The sequence below is a fragment of the Oncorhynchus masou genome, chromosome 27, assembly GCF_036934945.1.
Source record: "Oncorhynchus masou masou isolate Uvic2021 chromosome 27, UVic_Omas_1.1, whole genome shotgun sequence".
NCBI lineage: Eukaryota > Metazoa > Chordata > Actinopteri > Salmoniformes > Salmonidae > Oncorhynchus > Oncorhynchus masou.
The window spans coordinates 40,264,542-40,282,881 of record NC_088238.1 but is presented as its reverse complement, the minus strand read 5'-3'; the positions used below and the strand labels follow the sequence as shown (position 1 = coordinate 40,282,881).

Below are 18,340 nucleotides of genomic sequence, written 5' to 3'. Positions count from 1 at the left end.
AAAGAATCACGTACAAAAACTGCATATTTAACCAAACCGCTCTGGAAAATCAAGTTACCAGCAAACGGCATTATTTTTTTCGCTCCAAAAACTCAACGGGTTTGCTAACATTACTAGCTAATTGTAGTAGTAGCAGCAGCCAACTAATAATTGGATCATTTGGACAATAACTCGATTATTCAGATCAGGGGCGTCCTGGTTAAGACAGGTTTGACTTCAACCACCTGCCTACATTTATTAATGTTAATAGCTAAATCAAGATAATTAAAGTTCAACCAATCATGGTAAGTATGGTGACCTGGTTGATAGCTCTGGTCCAGTGCGTTAGTGTTTGTGAGGAACGGGCACGAACGCCTTGAACCAGAGCTAACCTGAGACATTATCAAGTATTTAACATCCTTGTTAATAACAGTCTGAAATAGTTGCAATGAGTTACCAGATAGCCTTTTGGCCTGCTTAGCAATGTGTGTTAGCTTTATGTGGAATCTGCAACAATTGGACCCCATGCATTGGTGACTATTGAAGTGAGTAGGCTACTTCCCAGCAATGTCTATGAACACACCACTAACTATATAATTGCTACTCTGTCCTCTGAACCTCTGTTATCCAATCAGTGCTCACACAATTTTAAATCAACGTCTGATAGGCACTCCTATAAATATTGGGAACCTAATCTGTACTTTAATGAACAGAGGGAGAACATGAAGGCTGTGAGCCAGCAGCAAGCCAGCCAGCTCTTACACAACAAGTTTGTTGTTGTCCTGGGGGACTCGAGTAAGTGAACCACTGACATACATTGTTTTGTACAGTCTTTCATATCTCCAGGCCCAAGATGTCTGGATACTGCAGGTTTTTTTTGTTCAACCTGTTAATGAATTGCACCCACCTAGTGTCCCGGGCCTAAATCATTGCCTGATTTGAGGGGAAACAAATAAACACTAACAAACAAAGCAGTAGAACTGGCTTCCGGGGTCCAGATTTGAATTTGAGTGCTTGCCTGTGGTTATCAAGTTGAATGTGCAGTGCGCCCTTTGGATGACAAATTGCCAACTGAACTTACGTTGTCAGTCAATGTCCATAATTTGTGTTCTCCACAGTTCAGCGCTCAGTGTATAAGGACATTGTGCTTCTGCTGCAAAAGGACAAATATCTCAGCTTGGCTCAGCTCAAGAGTAAGGTAAACCTTGACTCACAGATTTGGTAGGTGAAGGTGAGATATCCCATGCAACAATTCTAGAAAGAAATTTGATCTATAGATTAAGTCTGGGTGATATATTGTATTTTAAGGTATAACGGTATGGATCCACATACCGGTATGGATTTTTACAATACAGTGCTAAATAAATTCAAACTTCACTGTCAGATTTGTTATAGTTTGGTTGAGTAGAAAAACAACATTTGATTGGCAAAAGCACAATAAAACCATTTAGAATGCATTAGTTGCCATCCTAGGGTCATGCACGACTCATAAAATAGAAAACTTGTATTATTCAGAAACATAAAATACTATCATAACACCATATTGTTAAAAAACAAACAAAAACATTTATATTTTGACCATATTGTCCAACCCTACTGTAGATACATTCTATCTCTCTATTGTAATATTTTTGCAGCTTTTCTTTTGTGTGTCCTTAAAAAATCAGATCCATGATTGATTTAATAATACCAGGACTAAAGTGGCTTCTCGCTTCTTCCCATCACAATCTACCCCCTCATCACCAGGGAGAGATGAGCTTCGAGCAGGACATCCTGGTGGAGGGCGGACGGCTGGGTCAAATGACCAACGGGACGGAATACCGTGAGGTGCGTCACTAGGATGAGAAGACGGTGATTCTTTAGGAAGTATATCTGCACTGGGAATGAATGGTCCTATTTGTCACAATTATAACTCTTGGCTTCCACGTGCACTCCCTGATCACTTATGACATCGGTCTTCTCCTTTATCTCGTCCTAAGGTGCGTCAGTTCCGCTCAGACCACCACCTGGTGCGGTTCTACTTCCTGACGAGGATCTACTCGCGCTACATGCAGAGCATCCTGAGGGACTTTGAAGACGGTCTCAAACCAGACGTCGTCATCGTTAACTCCTGTCTCTGGGACGTCTCCAGGTGACCAGTCTGTTAAGGATGTCTGCAGGTTTTACACACACTTTTTTTTCCCCCGTCAAGCATTCACGATACCTACGAGGTCTGTTTTATAGTGTTGACATTGTTCATCTTCTCAATCTGAAAAGTCCAAGAAGAAAAGGGAGCAATCAACTAAAAGGCAAGACGAGGACAGTCTGCTTATGGATAATTCCTGTTTTCTTTTCATGTCTTCAAATCCGAAATAAGTTTAAGTTGTCATATTGCTGAAAACAAAAAAGCACTCATTATACAAGTAGATAATGATGAGCGAAGATAAAGAATCAGTTCCATTTCTCATTACTGGTGATGCGGGTGGGGCTAAATCTCTAGTCCTGTATCATTGGTCAAACGCATATCCTTTCCAAACCAAGCCTTCAAAATAAGAGTTTGGTGTGTTGTGCGACAAATCTTTGTTTTAGTTGCAGATGCCAATGCTGAATAAACCAATAAGCCATTAGAGACTGAATGGTTTTATTGGTTCTGTAGGGATGTGTAATGGACTCTAGTTTTCTTATTATGGTAAAGTGTTTTCTAAAAATGTTTTTGCTGTGGCGGTTGACTTTGCATTGCCTCCTTGAGGGCTGGCTGCTACAGTCATAGCTTTAGGTTATTGCATTCGGAAGATATTCAGACCCTTGAATTTTTCCACATTTTGTGACGTTACAGCCTTCTTTTAAAATTAATTTAATAGTTTTTTTCCCCACCTGAATCTACCTCATAATGACAAAACCATTATTATTATTTTTTAAATCACATTTAACATAAGTATTCAGACCCTTTACTCAGTACTTTGTTGAAGCACCTTTGGCAGCGATTACAACCTCAAGTCTTCTTGGGTAAGACGCTACAAGCTTGGCACACCTGTATTTGGTGAGTTTCTCCCGTTTTTCTCTTCAGATCCTCAAGCTCTGTCGGGTTGGATGGGGAGTATCGCTGCACAGCTATTTTGAAATCTCTCTAGAGATGTTCGATCGGGTTAAATTCCGGGCTCTGGCTGGGCTGCTCAAGGACATTCAGAGACTTGTCCCGAAGCCACTCCTGTGTTGTCTGGGCTATGTGCTTAGGGTCGTTGTCCAAAGCACAGATCTCTCTGTCCTTTACCCTGTTAATCTTTCCCTTGATCCTGACTAGATTCCCAGTCCCTGCTGCTGAAAAAATACCCACATCATGATGCTGCCACCACCATGCTTCACTTTAGGGATGGTGCCAGGTTTCATCCAGACATGACGCTTGGCATACAGGCCGAAGAGTTCAGTCTTGGTTTCATCAGACCAGAGAATCTTGTTTATCATGGTCTGAGAGTCCTTTATGTGCAAACTCCAAGTGGGCTGTCATGTCTTTCACTGAGGAGTGGCTTCTCTCTGGCCACTCTACCACAAAGGCCTGATTGATGGAGTGCTGCAGAGATGGGACAACCTTCTCCAGTGACCGTCGGGTTCTTGGTTACCTCTCTGACCAAGGCCTTTCTCCCCCGACTGCTCGGGTTGGCCGGGTGGCCAGCTCTAGGAAGAGTCTTGATGGTTCCAAACTTCTTCCATTTAAGAATGATGGAGGCCACTGTGTTCTTGGGGACCTTAAATGCTGCTGAAACTTGCTGGTACCCTTCCCCAGATCTGTGCCTCGACACAATCCTGTCTCGGAGCTCTACGGACAATTCCTTCGCCCTCATGACTTGGTTTTTGCTCTGACGTGCACTGTCAACTGTGGGACCTTTTTATATAGACAGGTGTGTGCCTTTACAAATCATGTCCAATCAATTGAATTAACCATAGGGGGACTCCAATCAAGTTGTAGAAACATTTCAAGGATGATCAATGGAAACAGGATGCACCAGAGCTCAATTTTGAGTCTCATAGCAAAGGGTCTGAATACTTATGTAAATAAGATATTTCTTTTTTTATACATTTGCAAAATAAACTGCTCGCATTGACATTATGGGGTATTATGTGTGGATTGAGGGGGGGGGGGGGGGGTGTTTAATCAATTTCAAAATAAGGCTGTAATGTAACAAAATGTAGAAAAAGTCAAGGGGTCTGAATACTTTCGGAATGCACAGTATATATTACGCTAGGGATTCTTAGCTACATGTGATCTACATAACATGCGGAAAACCTATGCCAATCTTGTGCCGATTTTCTTAATTTAGGCTCAAAAGAAGTGTCCCCCTCTTACATCCGGTAGGCCACTTTTATATTTCGCTGTGTTTCGTGTTTTGTTGTATCTGCCTGGTTTTTGTGCTTTGGATAGGCACGGTAGAGCCGCCCTATATAATGAAGCCAAAGCAAGTCTCGGTCATTCATAGTCTTACCTAGCCTATCAATCACAATGTCCAGAAGACTCAGACAAACCACCAGCCACCCTGTCCTCAGGAGCCGCCGTCCCAGGTTGTTCAGTCAAGGCATTGCAGGAGCGAAGGTCGCGGGAGGCGTTAGTCAGTCCGGGTAACCTACGTGCTCTAACCGTCCCCTCACAGGTTTCCCTCCCAAACCGACCCCTAGTGTAGTTAGTCTGCTTAAATAAAAGACGGGCTTTATATTAATGCTATTATGATGTTGACCTTTTCATTGTTAGATGGCTTATGTTTGTTTTAGGTAGTAGAAATATCTGAAGTTTATAATGTAGGCCTGAGTTCATGAACCATTGTAGAGGTAAATCATTATTATCAAATCGAACTATATTTGTCACTTGCGCCGAATACAGCAAGTGTAGACCTTACCGTGAAATGCTTACTTACAGGCCCTTAACTAACAGTGCAGGTCAAGGAAGAGTTAAGGAAATGTTTACCAAATAGGTTAATGTAAAAAATGAGTAACACAAAATAACAATAACGATGCTAAATACAGGGGTACTGGTACAGAGTCAATGTGAGGGGGTACAGGTTAGTCGGTAATTTGTACATGGAAGTAGGGGTGAAGTGAATGCATAGATGATGAACAGTGAGTAGCAGCAGTGTACAAATCAAATGGGTTTGGGGTGGTGTCGTCAATGTAAATTGTCTTATGGCTTGGGGGTAGAAGCTGTTAAGGAGCCTTTTGGTCCTAGACTTGGCGCTCCGGTACCGCTTGCCGTGCGGTGGCAGAGAACAGTCTATAACTTGGGTAATTGGACACTGCCTAGTACACTGCTCAAAAAAATAAAGGGAACACTAAAATAACACATCCTAGATCTGAATGAATGACATTTTCTTATTAAATACATTTTCTTTACATAGTTGAATGTGCTGACAAAATCGCACAAATTATCAATGGAAATCAAATTTAGCAACCCATGGAGGTCTGGATTTGGAGTCACACTCAAAATTAAAGTGGAAAACCACACTACAGGCTGATCCAACTTTTATGTAATGTCATTAAAACAAGTCAAAATGAGGCTCAGTAGTGTGTGCGTGTGACCTCCACGTGCCTGTATGACCTCCCTACAACGTCTGGGCATGCTCCTGATGAGGTGGCGGATGGTCTCCTGAGGGATCTCCTCCCAGACCTAGACTAAAGCATCCGCCAACTCCTGGACAGTCTGTGGTGCAACGTGGCGTTGGTGGATGGAGCGAGACATGATGTCCCAGATGTGCTCAATTGGATTCAGGTCTGGGGAACGGGCGGGCTAGTCCATAGCATCAATGCCTTCCTCTTGCATGAACTGCTGACATACTCCAGCCACATGAGGTCTAGCATTGTCTTGCATTAGGAGGAACCCAGGGCCAACCGCACCAGCATATGGTCTCACAAGGGGTCTGAGGATCTCCTCTCGGTACCTAATGGCAGTCAGGCTACCTCTGGCGAGCACATGGAGGGCTGTGCGGCCCCCCAAAGACATGCCACCCCACACCGTGACTGACCCACCACCAAACCGGTCATGCTGGAGGATGTTGCAGGCAGCAGAACGTTCTCCACGGCATCTCCAGACTCTCACGTCTGTCAAATGTGCTCAGTGTGAACCTACTTTCATCTGTGAAGAGCACAAGGGCGCCAGTGGCGAATTTGCCAATCTTGGTGTTCTCTGGCAAATTAAAAACGTCCTGCACGGTGTTGGGCTGTAAGCACAATCCCAACCTGTGGACGTCGGGCCCTCATACCACCCTCATGGAGTCTGTTTCTGACCGTTTAAGCAGACACATGCACATTTGTGGCCTGCTGGAGGTCATTTTGCAGGGCTCTGGCAGAGCTCCTCCTTGCACGAAGGCGGAGGTAGCGGTCCTGCTGCTGGGTTGTTGCCCTCCTCCTGCCTCCTCCACGTCTCCTGATGTACTGGCCTGTCTCCTGGTAGCGCCACCATGCTCTGGACACTACGCTGACAGACACAGCAAATCTTCTTGCCACAGCACGCATTGATGTGCCATCCTGGATGAGCTGCACTACCTGAGCCACTTATGTGGGTTGTGGACTCCGTCTCATGCTACCTCTAGAGTGAAAGCACCGCCAGCATTCAAAAGTGACCAAAACATCCATTAAGCATAGGAACTGAGAAGTGGTCTGTAGTCACCACCTGCAGAACCACTCCTTTTATAGGGGGTGTCTTGCTAATTGCCTATAATTTCCACCTGTTGTCTATTCCATTTGCACAACAGCAAGTGGAATTTATTGTCAATCAGTGTTGCTTCCTAAGTGGACAGTTTGATTTCACAGAAGTGTGATTGACTAGGAGTTACATTGTTGTTTAAGTGTTCCCTTTTATTTTTTGAGCAGTGTATATAGATGGCAAGAAGCTTGGCCCCAGTGATGTACTGGGCCGTACGCACCGTCCACTCGAGCCCTATGGTCAGATGCTGAGCAGTTGCCATACCAGGCAGTGATGCAACCGGTCAGGATGCTCTTGATGGTGCAGCTGTAGAACTTTTAGGATCTGGGGATCCATGCCAATTCTTTTCAGTCTCCTGAGGGGGAAAAGGTGTTGTCGAGCCCTCTTAACGACTGTCTTTGTATGTTTGGACACCAAGGAACTTAACTCTCGACCCGCTCCACTACAGCCCTGTGAATGGGAACGTGTTCAGCTCACCTTTTCCTGTAGTCCATGATCAACTCCTTTGTCTTGCTCACATTGAGGGAGAGGTTGTTGTCCTGGCACCACACTGCCAGGTCTCTGACCTCCCTATAGGCTGTCTCATCGTTTTCGGTGATCAGGCATACCACTGTTGTCATCAACAAACTTAACGGTGTTGGAGTCGTGTTTTGCCACGCAGTCTTGGGTTAACAGGGAGTACAGGAGGGGACTAAGTGCACACCCCTGAGGGGCCCCAGTGTTGAGGATCAGCGTGGCAGACGTGTTGTTGCCTACCCTTACCACCCAAGGGTGGCCCGTCAGGAAGGCCAGGATCCAGTTGCAGAGGGAGGTGTTTAGTCCCAGGGTCCTTAGCTTAGTGATGAGCTTTTAGGGCACACTGAGCTGTCGTCAGTGAACAGCATTCTCATAGGTGTTCCTTTCGTCCAGGTGGGAAAAGGCAGTGTGGAGTGCAATAGAGATTGTGGATCTGTTGGGGCGGTATGCAAATTGGATTGGGTCTGGGTATCCGGGAGGATGCTGTTGTGTGCCATGCCCAGCCTTTCAAAGCACTTTATGGCTACCGACGTGAGTGCAATGGGGCGGTAATCGTTTAAGCAGGTTACCTTTGCTTCCTTGGGTACAGGGACAATGGTGGTCTGCTTGAAACTTAGGAATTATAGACTCAGTCAAGAAAAGGTTGTAAATGTCAGGGAAGACACTTGCCAGTTGTACTCAAAGCATGCGCGGACCATGTCCTGGTAATCTGTCTGGCCCCGCGGCTTTGTGAATGTTGACCTGTTAAGGGTCTTGCTCACATTGGCTACCGAGAGCGTTATCACACAGTCGTCCAGAACAGCTGGTGTTCTCATGCATGCTTCAGTGTTGCTTACCTCGAAGCCAGCGTAAAAGGCATTCAGCTCGTCTGGTAGGCTCGCGTCACTGAGGAGCTCGCGTCTGGGTCTCCCTTTGTAGCCCATAATAGTTTTCAAGCCCTGCAACATCCGAGGAGCATCAGTCGGTGTAGTAGGATTCAATCTTAATTCTTTATTGGCGCTTTGCTTGTTAGTCTGAGGGCATAGTGGGATTGCTTACAAGCGTCCGGATTAGTGTCCCGCTCCTTGAAAGCAGCAGCTCTAGTCTTTAGCTCTGTTAGGTTCTATTTATCAGAGTAAGAACTTGACGGACACCTTGAAAGCTTAAACTAGTGATGCACCGATATGAATTTTTTTTGTCCAATACCGAAATCCAATATTTTCTTGCCCTAAAAAAACGATACTGATAACCGATATTAAAAATGTTAGTGGCCTTTTAAGCATTCTAGTACAGTTAACTATTTAACAGGCACACGGACACAGCGGTCTAAGGCACTGCATATCGGTGCAAGAAGCGTAACTACAGTCCCTGGTTCGAATCCAGGCTCACATCCGGCTGTGATTGGGAGTCCCATAGGGCGGCGCACAATTGGCCCAGCGTCGTCCGGGCCATCATTGTAAAACTGTCTTAGTTAAATGAAGGTTATACCCACACACACACATACACCACACTGACCAAAATGTTATTTTGTTGGCATTTACTTTTTCTCCTCATTACCAGTAAAACCGATTTCTTTCACTTACTTGCTGTGCTGTTTTGTTCAGCGTATCATTCTCAACCAGGATTTCTATTGAACGGCGTTTGTTTTTGCGTGTCAAAAAAGATACACGTCAAGTAACACTTTTTACCAATCAGGACCTGAATACAACATAATATGACATCCCATAATTTAATACGTTAGTTCATTTGTTACTTAGTTATTACACATTGATTACACTTTCCCTCGTATTTCATATGTCACAACGATTCATATCGTGAAGCTGGTAAAGTTGTCTCGGGCACCTGCAGGGCTGGTCATTTAAAAAAAAAATGCTAGCTAGCTTATGGAGGCAAACAATGTTCTTCCCCAAAACATAGCAAAATGACAACCGTTTCAGTAGCTATAGTTAGCTAGCTAACTATATAGCTAGGTGTCATCTAAAATAACCCTCATTTATAAGACAGTTATTTGATTAATGGTGGTCGGACCCATCTATGTGAAGCTAGCCACAATAAGGATTAGCCACAATAGTGGATTTTGCTGTTAGCCTTAAATCCTATTTGTGTTAATTTGCATCACTGTCAATGACACTTATTTTGAAGGCAAACTTCAAATTCCACTTTTGTGCCTAATCCTTATTATGGCTTGCTTCACAACACAACTCTGTCGGGTCAAGCTATCTAGACTGATGAAGTTAGCTGGCTGCTTATAACGTTAGCTTTGGGCAACAGGGTTAAGTAGATGGCTAGCTATTTATTTTCATGAACTGAAGTTAAATTTCAATAGACTTAACAACAAGTGGCAACCTAGCTAATACTTACTCACAAGGATTCCTACATCATTGCTAAGAATAATGAAAATGACTGCAGTTTCAATTGGTCATTGTTTTCAGGCTGGTTGCATTGGTGCTTGCTAGGTACCACAGAAGTTGCGGTATTGTAAACACATCATTTGTGGTCTGTGTTTGCTTGTTTGCAGACTTTTTTTGTACAGCTTTGACTGTGCTACTGTATCTTTTTTGACACTCAAAGACCCAAACGGCGTTCCATATTATGTATGTATGTCGTGAAGCTAATACTGTGTAACTCTGGTAGGGCAACATCTGAAAAATAGCGCACTTGGTAGTGTGTACCGGTGCTCGACCAGTTGGCAAAAGCCAACATCCACGACAGAAAACGGTTGATTGTCAAGGGCTTTAATGGATTTCACCTTTGAGTTGTTTCGCTGAAATTCTCTTACTCTTTCAAATGACTGCTCGACTTGTTGACTGCTCTTTTCACACAGCAGTCATTGTGTGTGCTTGGTTAGGAATTCTGTGTTGCCGCGTTAAATGTTGCGCTACACGTGCGTCATTGCGCCATGGACCTACGTTATATGGGTATGCATGCTAGCTTTGACATCGGTTTTTAACATCGGTGTTAAACTAGACATCGGGCCGATACCAATGTTGGCATTTTTAGCTAATATCGTCCAATTCCGATATGTTCATCCCTATATTGTGCATCCCTAGCTTAAACCAAGTTTATTCTTCCTAGAGGGTCAATACAGCTGCATCAGACACACGGTTCCACCCGTGGTAGTATGCATACCCCAATTTGGGTGGAGTCTCCTCCTTATCGCTAAACATTGCATATTTATTGCTTGGCAGGAAACTAAGTGATACGGGCAATAAACGGTTCCCTTGACGTGACCTGACCTTGACCCCCTTATCCAAGGCTCTCTCCCCTTATCAGTACTTCCACATGTGACCATTTTCCCTGCACTCAGCCCATTCCAAGCTTAATTGCTCCCACCATAACCCTTCACCCTACAGATAACCACTAAGACCCTCGGCTATGGCACCCCTCATGTCTCTATTATAACTAATGATTAATAATGGTTAAAGCTCGGAAATCCAAACCCATCAGCTCGATGCAGATATTGCCTGTGGGTTCTGGTTGGGATATGTACGTACGATCACTGTGGGGACGAAGTCGTCAATGCACTTATTGATGAAGCCGGTGACTGAGGTGGTATTTATAACAGTTAAAATGGCCAAGACGTAGCCAATTCTTATGGAGGCCTATTCATTTTCTAGAGTACAGACACAATTAAAACATTGACAGATTAAATTGTTTCTGTAGGGCCTATAAGCAAACAATAAATAAATGGGCACATTTGAAAAAGGGCATAGAGCCACTTGGACCATGAGATCAAATCTTTCCCCAAAATTGCTTTTCTGGCCATCCCTTTCCATTTTCAACTCCCCATTTGCAGCTTTTTTCTTAACTGATTTACACATGTTAACGCCACTGAATAGTGGCTACAAAGCACAATAAGGCCGACATCAAACGACATAACGGCTACTCAGCGAAAGCAAACGCAGGACAAAAGTGGAAATAAAAGGCATAAATCAAAGGATTGGTTACACTAATCAAGGGAGCGAAGAAACTCGACTGAACAAATGGAAAAATCAGGAAGTAGGCATAGACTACAAAGGAAAACTCCACGTTTTTAAAAGGGAGCCGAGGCCACGCCTGGCCTTATTCAGCACAGCTTAATGGACAGCGCATCTCCTGCATCTCCACTCTGTGTCACTGGTACGCCTATAGCGGAGCGCTGTGGTGCTGAAATGGACAACTCCTCTGTTCAGTTGGCAATAGATACTGTATATCCCCTTTAGGGGAATTTTTTGACAGGTTATAGGCGTTGTCCTTTTTTGAACTTTTTCTGACCAGAAAGTTGACGCAATTGAGTGGCTGCAAGGGGAAGGTATTTGGTCCACTAACCGAAATGGAATAGAATGCTTAAAACCTTGGTATTATATCTTTGGCTTAAAACACAACCATTTTTAAGGTCACTTGTAGCCTAAGCTTGCCAAATCATGGTCCTTTGCTTTCACAACAAACGCTCAACTCTTATTTTGAAAGCTAGGTTGGACAGGATATGCACATGGTAAATGAGATGGGACTACAGATATAGCCCCACCCACATAACAAGTGATGAGAAAAATAACCAATTCCTTATTTTCTCTCATATTATTTTGAAAAATAGTGCTTTTAAATTTTGGGCAGTTTTTAGGCTAGTTCCAACCAAAACAACTTGATTTTTGATATTATGGATTTAAAGACATGAAAATGTGAACAAATGTATCGTACTTGGAAATATAATCAAATTCTGAATTATGTGGAAAAGCATTTAGCATCTGACAATTTTGGGCATAAAAATGGCCTAATGTTTTTCTTGTTTGGACCGATGACATAAGCACATTTTCACTTATTACATTTTGTTTAATTATTGGAGTGGCTCGCGACGCGAGTGAAGTGGATACGTAGATACCTTTTTCATTTTGCCTGTAAGAACAAGTTCTCCAGTCTGACTAGTCTTCGCTGTCACTGCCATAGAGGAATAACGGAGCACAGTGACAGTCATGCTTGCGCCTTAACATCACTGAAAACCGCAAGTTTCTATCCCAAACCCCATTCTACCGCGAATTGGCGCATATATGTTATAATTTTATAAACCATGTCGCGGGCCGTTTTTTAAATTACTCATGGTCTGTGAGGTTTTTGGTTTGATAACACACAACCATGTTTAGTCATGTTGCCTGGCTTGCTAGCTAACATGGTACCCCTTGGTGACGCACACATTTAGATGGCAAAAGAAAAAGAGATAGTTGGCCTACTCATAGTAGTGCCTCAAAAGTAGGAAGCGTATGTCTAATCAATGTAATTCTAAGCTAATTCTGAATCCAAAATCCATATTTTTCTGGTGTTCCTTATTCTGTTTGGTGCCTAACTTTAGGGAGCAGTGTGTGTGAGAGAGAGAAAATTGATGTGTGTGTGTGAGAGAGAGGGAGAGTGTGTAGGCTGTGTGTAAAGTTGTCGGAAGAGTAGGCTAAAGATGTGGGGTCCCCCAACCTTCCTTAATGTAAAGGCAGATCAAGGGCCTCCCGGGTGGCGCAGTGGTTAAGGGCGCTGTACTGCAGCTCTAAGACTCTGGGTTCGCACCCAGGCTCTGTCGTAACCGGCCGCAACCGGGAGGTCCGGGGGGCGACGCACAATTTGGCCTAGCGTCGTCCGGGTTAGGGAGGGGTTGGCCGGGAGTTGTAGCGATGAGACAAGATAGTAGCTACTAAACAATTGGATACCACGAAATTGGGGAGAAAATATGTATCATTATGTGTTTTATATTCCTTACTACATTCTTCCTGCCCACATGTAGGCCTTTGGATATGAGCAAATCAGCTATTTTCTGCTATTTTCTATTATACAGTAAAAAGTGCAGTGTTTCCCCTATATTAATTTAGCAGCGGCATACCACTGCTGCAAAATAAACTCAGCAAAGAAATAAGCGGCCCTTTTTCAGGACCCTGTCTTTCAAAGATAATTTGTAAAAATCCAAATAACTTCACTGTAAAGGGTTTAAACACTGTTTCCCATGCTTCGATGAACCATAAACAATTAATGAACATGCACCTGTGGAACGGTCGTCAAGACACTAACAGCTTACAGACGGTGGGCAATTAAGGTCACAGTTATGAAAACTTAGGACACTAAAGAGGCCTTTCTACTGACTCTTAAAAGCACCAAAAGAAAGATACCCAGGGTCCCTGCTCATCTGCGTGAACGTTCCTTAGGCATGCTGCAAGGAGGCATGCGGACAGGGCAATAAATTGCCATGTCCGTACTGTGAGACGCCTAAGACAGCTCTACAGGGAGACAGAACGGACAGCTAATCGTCCTGGCAGTGGCAGACCACTTGTAACAACACCTGCACAGGATCGGTACATCTGAACATCACACCTGCGGGACAGGTACAGGATGGCAACAACAACTGCCCGAATTACACCAGGAACGCACAATCCCTACATCAGTGCTCAGATTGTCCGCATTAGGCTGAACTGAGGGCTTGTAGGCCTGTTAGGCAGGTCCTCACCAGACTTCACCGGCAACAACGTCGCCTATGGGCACAAACCCACCGTCGCTGGACCAGACAGGAATGGCAAAAAGTGCTCATTGCTGACGAGTCGCAGTTTTTTTCTCACCAGGGGTGATGGTCGGATTCACGTTTATCGTCGACGGAATGAGCGTTACACCGAGGCCTGTACTCTGGAGCGGGATCGATTTGGAGGTGGAGGGTCTGTCATGGCCTGGGGTGGTGTCACATCATCGGACTGAGCTTGTTGTCATTGCAGGCAATGTCAACGCTGTGTGTTACAGGGAAGTCATCCTCCTCCCTCATGTGGTACTCTTCCTGCAGGCTCATCCTGACATGACCCTCCAGCATGACAATGCCACCAGCCATACTGCTCGTTCCGTGCGTGATTTCCTGCAAGAGAGGAATTGCAGTGTTCTGCCATGGCCAGCGAAGAGCCCAGATCTCAATTCCATTGAGCACGTCTGGGACCTTTTGGATTGGAGGGTGAGGGATAGGGCCATTCCCCACAAATGTCAGAACTTGCAGGTGCCTTGATGGAAGAGTGGGGTAACATCTCACAGTAGGAAATGGCAAATCAGGTGCAGTCCATGAGGAGGAGATGCAATGCAGTACTTAATGCAGCTCATAGCCACACCAGATAATGACTGTTACTTGTGATTTTCAACCCCCCTTTGTTCAGGGACACATCATTCCATTTGTGTTAGTCACATGTCTGTGGAACTTGTTCAGTTTGACTTAATTGTTGAATCTTATGTTCATACAAATATTTACACATGCTAAGTTTGCTGAAAGTAAACGCAGTTGACAGTGAGAGGACGTTTCTTTTTTTGCTGAGTTTGTGTATATCTTTATTTTTATGAGTCAGTCTGATGGCATAACAACATGGCAAAATGTACAGAATTGCAGGAAATTAGGTTTAAAACAGCAACATTTTCTCTGCGGCCAAGAGGGCCTATATAATCTAGTCAGAAACCGCTCTATTGTCCGCAGCCACTACTACGCCCCGCCACTGCCCCGTGCCAAATTTGCTGCTGATGAAAAATATCCTAGGGGAACACTGAACTGTGAAATTTAAATTCAATTTGTTGTATTGTGTAGAGGTGTAACTATCAGGGACAGGTTTTTGTGCAGAATGTATCCAAAACGGGAACATGCGTTCTGGAGGGGACAGGGCTAACCCCTTGGGTATCCCGATACTACTCTGTATTGCGACAACTTCATCCTGAAAATAGACACATTTTCTTGCATTATACAGCTTTTTTGTGTGCACATTTTAAACAACATTATACTTTTAGGGCCCTCACCAGTTTGTCCCTGGTCTTGTCACCCAGGTATAACCCTAAATGGCACAATGAGTACCAGGAAAACCTTCATAAGCTCTTTGACAAGATGAACTCCATCCTGCCTCCTGAATGTCTGGTCATGTGGAACATGACCATGCCCCTGGGGAAGAGGATCGTAGGGGGATTCTTCGTTCCTGAGGTAGATGGATGACGAGGCCGGGTCGTGTTCAATAAGCGCGGATAAGGAACCATCTTGATTTACTACCGAAACTTGAATGCTTATTTTTGGCTTTCCGCTTTAAGAATGTTTGCTCCTATTTAATGTGACCCAGTAATTTCTCAATTATAGTAAATGATGTACAGTGCACAACAATAATGGCTAAAGAACTATTATAGCTTCCCCTTTTAATTTCTCCCAACCAGCTAGAGCACAGGGGCCCAACGCTGTGCTACGACGTGATCCAGGCCAACTTCTACAGCAGCAAAATGGCCGACGCCTACGGCCTTGACGTCCTGGACCTTCACTTCCAGTTCCGCTTCTCGCTTGAGCACCGCATGAAGGATGGGGTCCACTGGAACTCTCTGGCCCACCGACGCATCACCACCTTACTGCTGCAACATGCTGCAGAGGCCTGGGGAGTGGTGCTGCACTGTCCTGCCACTACGATTGGTTAGTACACACACACATACACACTGGAACTCTCAAGCTCACTGATGCATCACATCCTTACTGCTACTGCACAGGTCTGGGGGTTTGTGCTGTCCTCTCTCCACCGTTAGTTAGAACACCACACACATACAGTATAAGAAATATACATACACACATCACCTGTCTGTTTTTGAATTTGACTGTCAGTTGAAAGACTGGTATTCTTCTCCCTGTAGAGCACATTGATCATTCAGAGCAGCAGCAGCTCAAAGCCTACACAAAACCCATGACCAAGAACACAGGTAAGTGGTGGCTTCCTCCTCACTGTATTGGTCAGTAGTTTTACCATGCCAGGATATCGTGACGTTGAGGTTATGAGAATATTTTGAAGATAAATACACAACACAGAGGATGAGAAGAGTAAAAACTAGAGTACTAATGGGGAATTTTAAATAGGAGTTGGGTTTCAGTTCAACATCTGTCGAACTCAGAGCTACGTGTGCTACGGTCTATACATTGAGTCTGGAGCAGGATACTTATTTGGCCATTGGCCCAGTTGTACTGCAAAGATTTCTGATTGGTCAACCCCAGGCTAGGGTGGGGGGATTATAAATGGCATCCTGTTCCTTTTTGTTCTGTGGACAAAAACTGAGGACAGGTGAGACTGAACATCTACCTCCCAGCATAACATCTATGATTTGTCCTTCTCAAATAAACCTATTTTTCTCCCCCTGATTTGCTTTGGAGTTGGTGTTATTCCCTCATTGCTACACACCTGGCACTACCCACCAGAGCCTCATTTCAGGAGACCAGACCCCAGGATGATGAACCCAGGTCACTGCAGTGGTAAAGTGATTGACTTGACTGCCTGGTTCACTTGACTACTGTGGAGTTTAACCTGCATCTTCACCTAATGCCACTTTTAAAAAGCTGCTGTCATTCACACCCACTTGACTTGCCTCCTTCACACCTGTCCCTCTGTGCACAGCACCCGAGTAACCAATTCATTCACAAGTCCCACAACTGCGTAATGATTCATGACCACAGGTTATGGGAGGGTTTGGATCCTAAGGAATCTTTCGGTGAGTGGAGACAAATGTATGTATAATGTGTACTGACCCTGCGATGTAATTCACCAGTTGCCTGGGCAACGGAGAGGTTTGGACACTATGACGGATACGAGCCTCAGGCAAACTATTTCACTCCCAATTCAGCAGGTATGAATCATTTGTATAATGACAACTTCATAATACAGCTCTTGTGAAACCTTTCTGGGAAGAACAATTCTTTAATTCAACTCACTCAACTGCAATATCCGTCTCTCCTCGTGTCCTGTATCTCTCAAGGTGGCAGCCTGCATTTGACTGTCCTTCAGATCTATGGAAGGATAGCTTACGTACATTAAACTGAACATCTTTTTCTTTTCTTTTTTAGCTCTAGGATGGCATCTTGCTAAAGGCTCGGGCCTTGAACCCTACAGACCAGCTTCGGATGAACCCTACAGACCAGCTTCGGATGAACCCTACAGGCCTCTGGAAGGGAAATACAATGACTGCGGAGAACAGTTCTACGAGGTAAGGGGCAAACACCATTGAGGGTTTTAACGGGAAATAGTGGTGAAGTGTCCCTTTTTCTCATGTAGATACTGGTATGTTGCTTGAAATTATGACCCCTTTAAAAGTGGTGAGGTTGAAATTGCACTTAACTCCACCGTTTTAGCTTGGCCTTTAATCTGTGATTTAATTGCCTTTTTGTTTGCTTTTATTTCTTCCATTTTATTTATTTTTATTGTGAAGTGTTGCGATTCTAAATGCACTTTTAAATTGTCAAGTCACAATGTCCAACACATTTGAAAATGAATAGACACAATTTGACTTGATTCTATGAGGACGCGCTCGCTGACTACTTCGGCTTCGAGGAGAACCAAGCCAACAGACCGGTCAACAGACGGCCGACTGCCCCAGTGCATCACAGACACACGGCGGTCTACAGACATCCCCCAGTCAGACACTCACTGAACAACAGATGCAGTGAAAATAACAGGATGGTCCGGAACAGTAGTAAGTTGAAACGCGTGCACACAGTAGTTTAATCATGGGACCTCTGACACTAATAGGCAAGACAGATTTGACACAGCCATGTAGTGTAATTCTTTGTACCTATCCCTCTAGATTCCATTGAAGTCTCTCCTCCCTTGCTTGATGCAAAATGGATTTACAAGTAGAGCCTCTGCTCTGTAGCCAAGAATTGTATCAATCCTGGGTTGATTGGGCTATAAATGACTGTTTTAGCACTCTCCCTTTTCTCTCTTCCAGCTGGACACTCAGGCCAGTGCAGCAGGCCGGTGCAGCATAATGAGGCCTACCACCCCAGACCCTACGTCCCGAGCCGTCCTGAGAACAAGTATGTGATGAGGAAGAAACAACCCAGGAAGCACTACGCCCCATACACATGCCAGAGATACTGACTGGAAAGCTCTTACAGGCCATGTAGCTCTTTGCAAACTAGGACAGAGCTTTTCCTGGTTGGGTTAGGGGGGGAAACTCCTGGCCCTAAGGAGGGAGTGGCACATTGGGTCAGGACTTTTTCCTGGACCATGTGTATATAGTTTTCAAACTCATGGTACTTGCTCATGTATGGGCAGTGCTTAAAGTTATTTCAATTCTGTCATTTGCTCGTGCCTCACAACTACATTCCTAGAGGGCTGTGTTGTCTTCTGCTCAATAGTGTTTTTTTTTTTACTATTGAGGCTGTGACATTCTGTCAGTCTATATCTTAGTATTTTCTTGCCCTGGTGGGGGTTGGTTGTA

At 44.4% G+C, this 18,340-nt stretch overlaps 1 protein-coding gene across 1 annotated transcript; it reads left to right on the top strand.

The window, feature by feature from the left end:
• The first annotated feature begins 701 nt into the window (after positions 1 to 701).
• On the top strand, positions 702 to 18,277 carry fam113 (family with sequence similarity 113). The gene is made up of 11 exons (XM_064939112.1): positions 702 to 774; positions 1,098 to 1,177; positions 1,726 to 1,806; positions 1,959 to 2,110; positions 14,930 to 15,080; positions 15,305 to 15,551; positions 15,767 to 15,832; positions 16,643 to 16,747; positions 16,965 to 17,104; positions 17,419 to 17,590; positions 17,846 to 18,277. Exons 1-11 carry the CDS (start codon positions 702 to 704, stop codon positions 17,995 to 17,997), a joined length of 1,419 nt encoding a protein of 472 aa, XP_064795184.1. The 3' UTR covers positions 17,998 to 18,277.
• Positions 18,278 to 18,340: the final 63 nt, after the last annotated feature.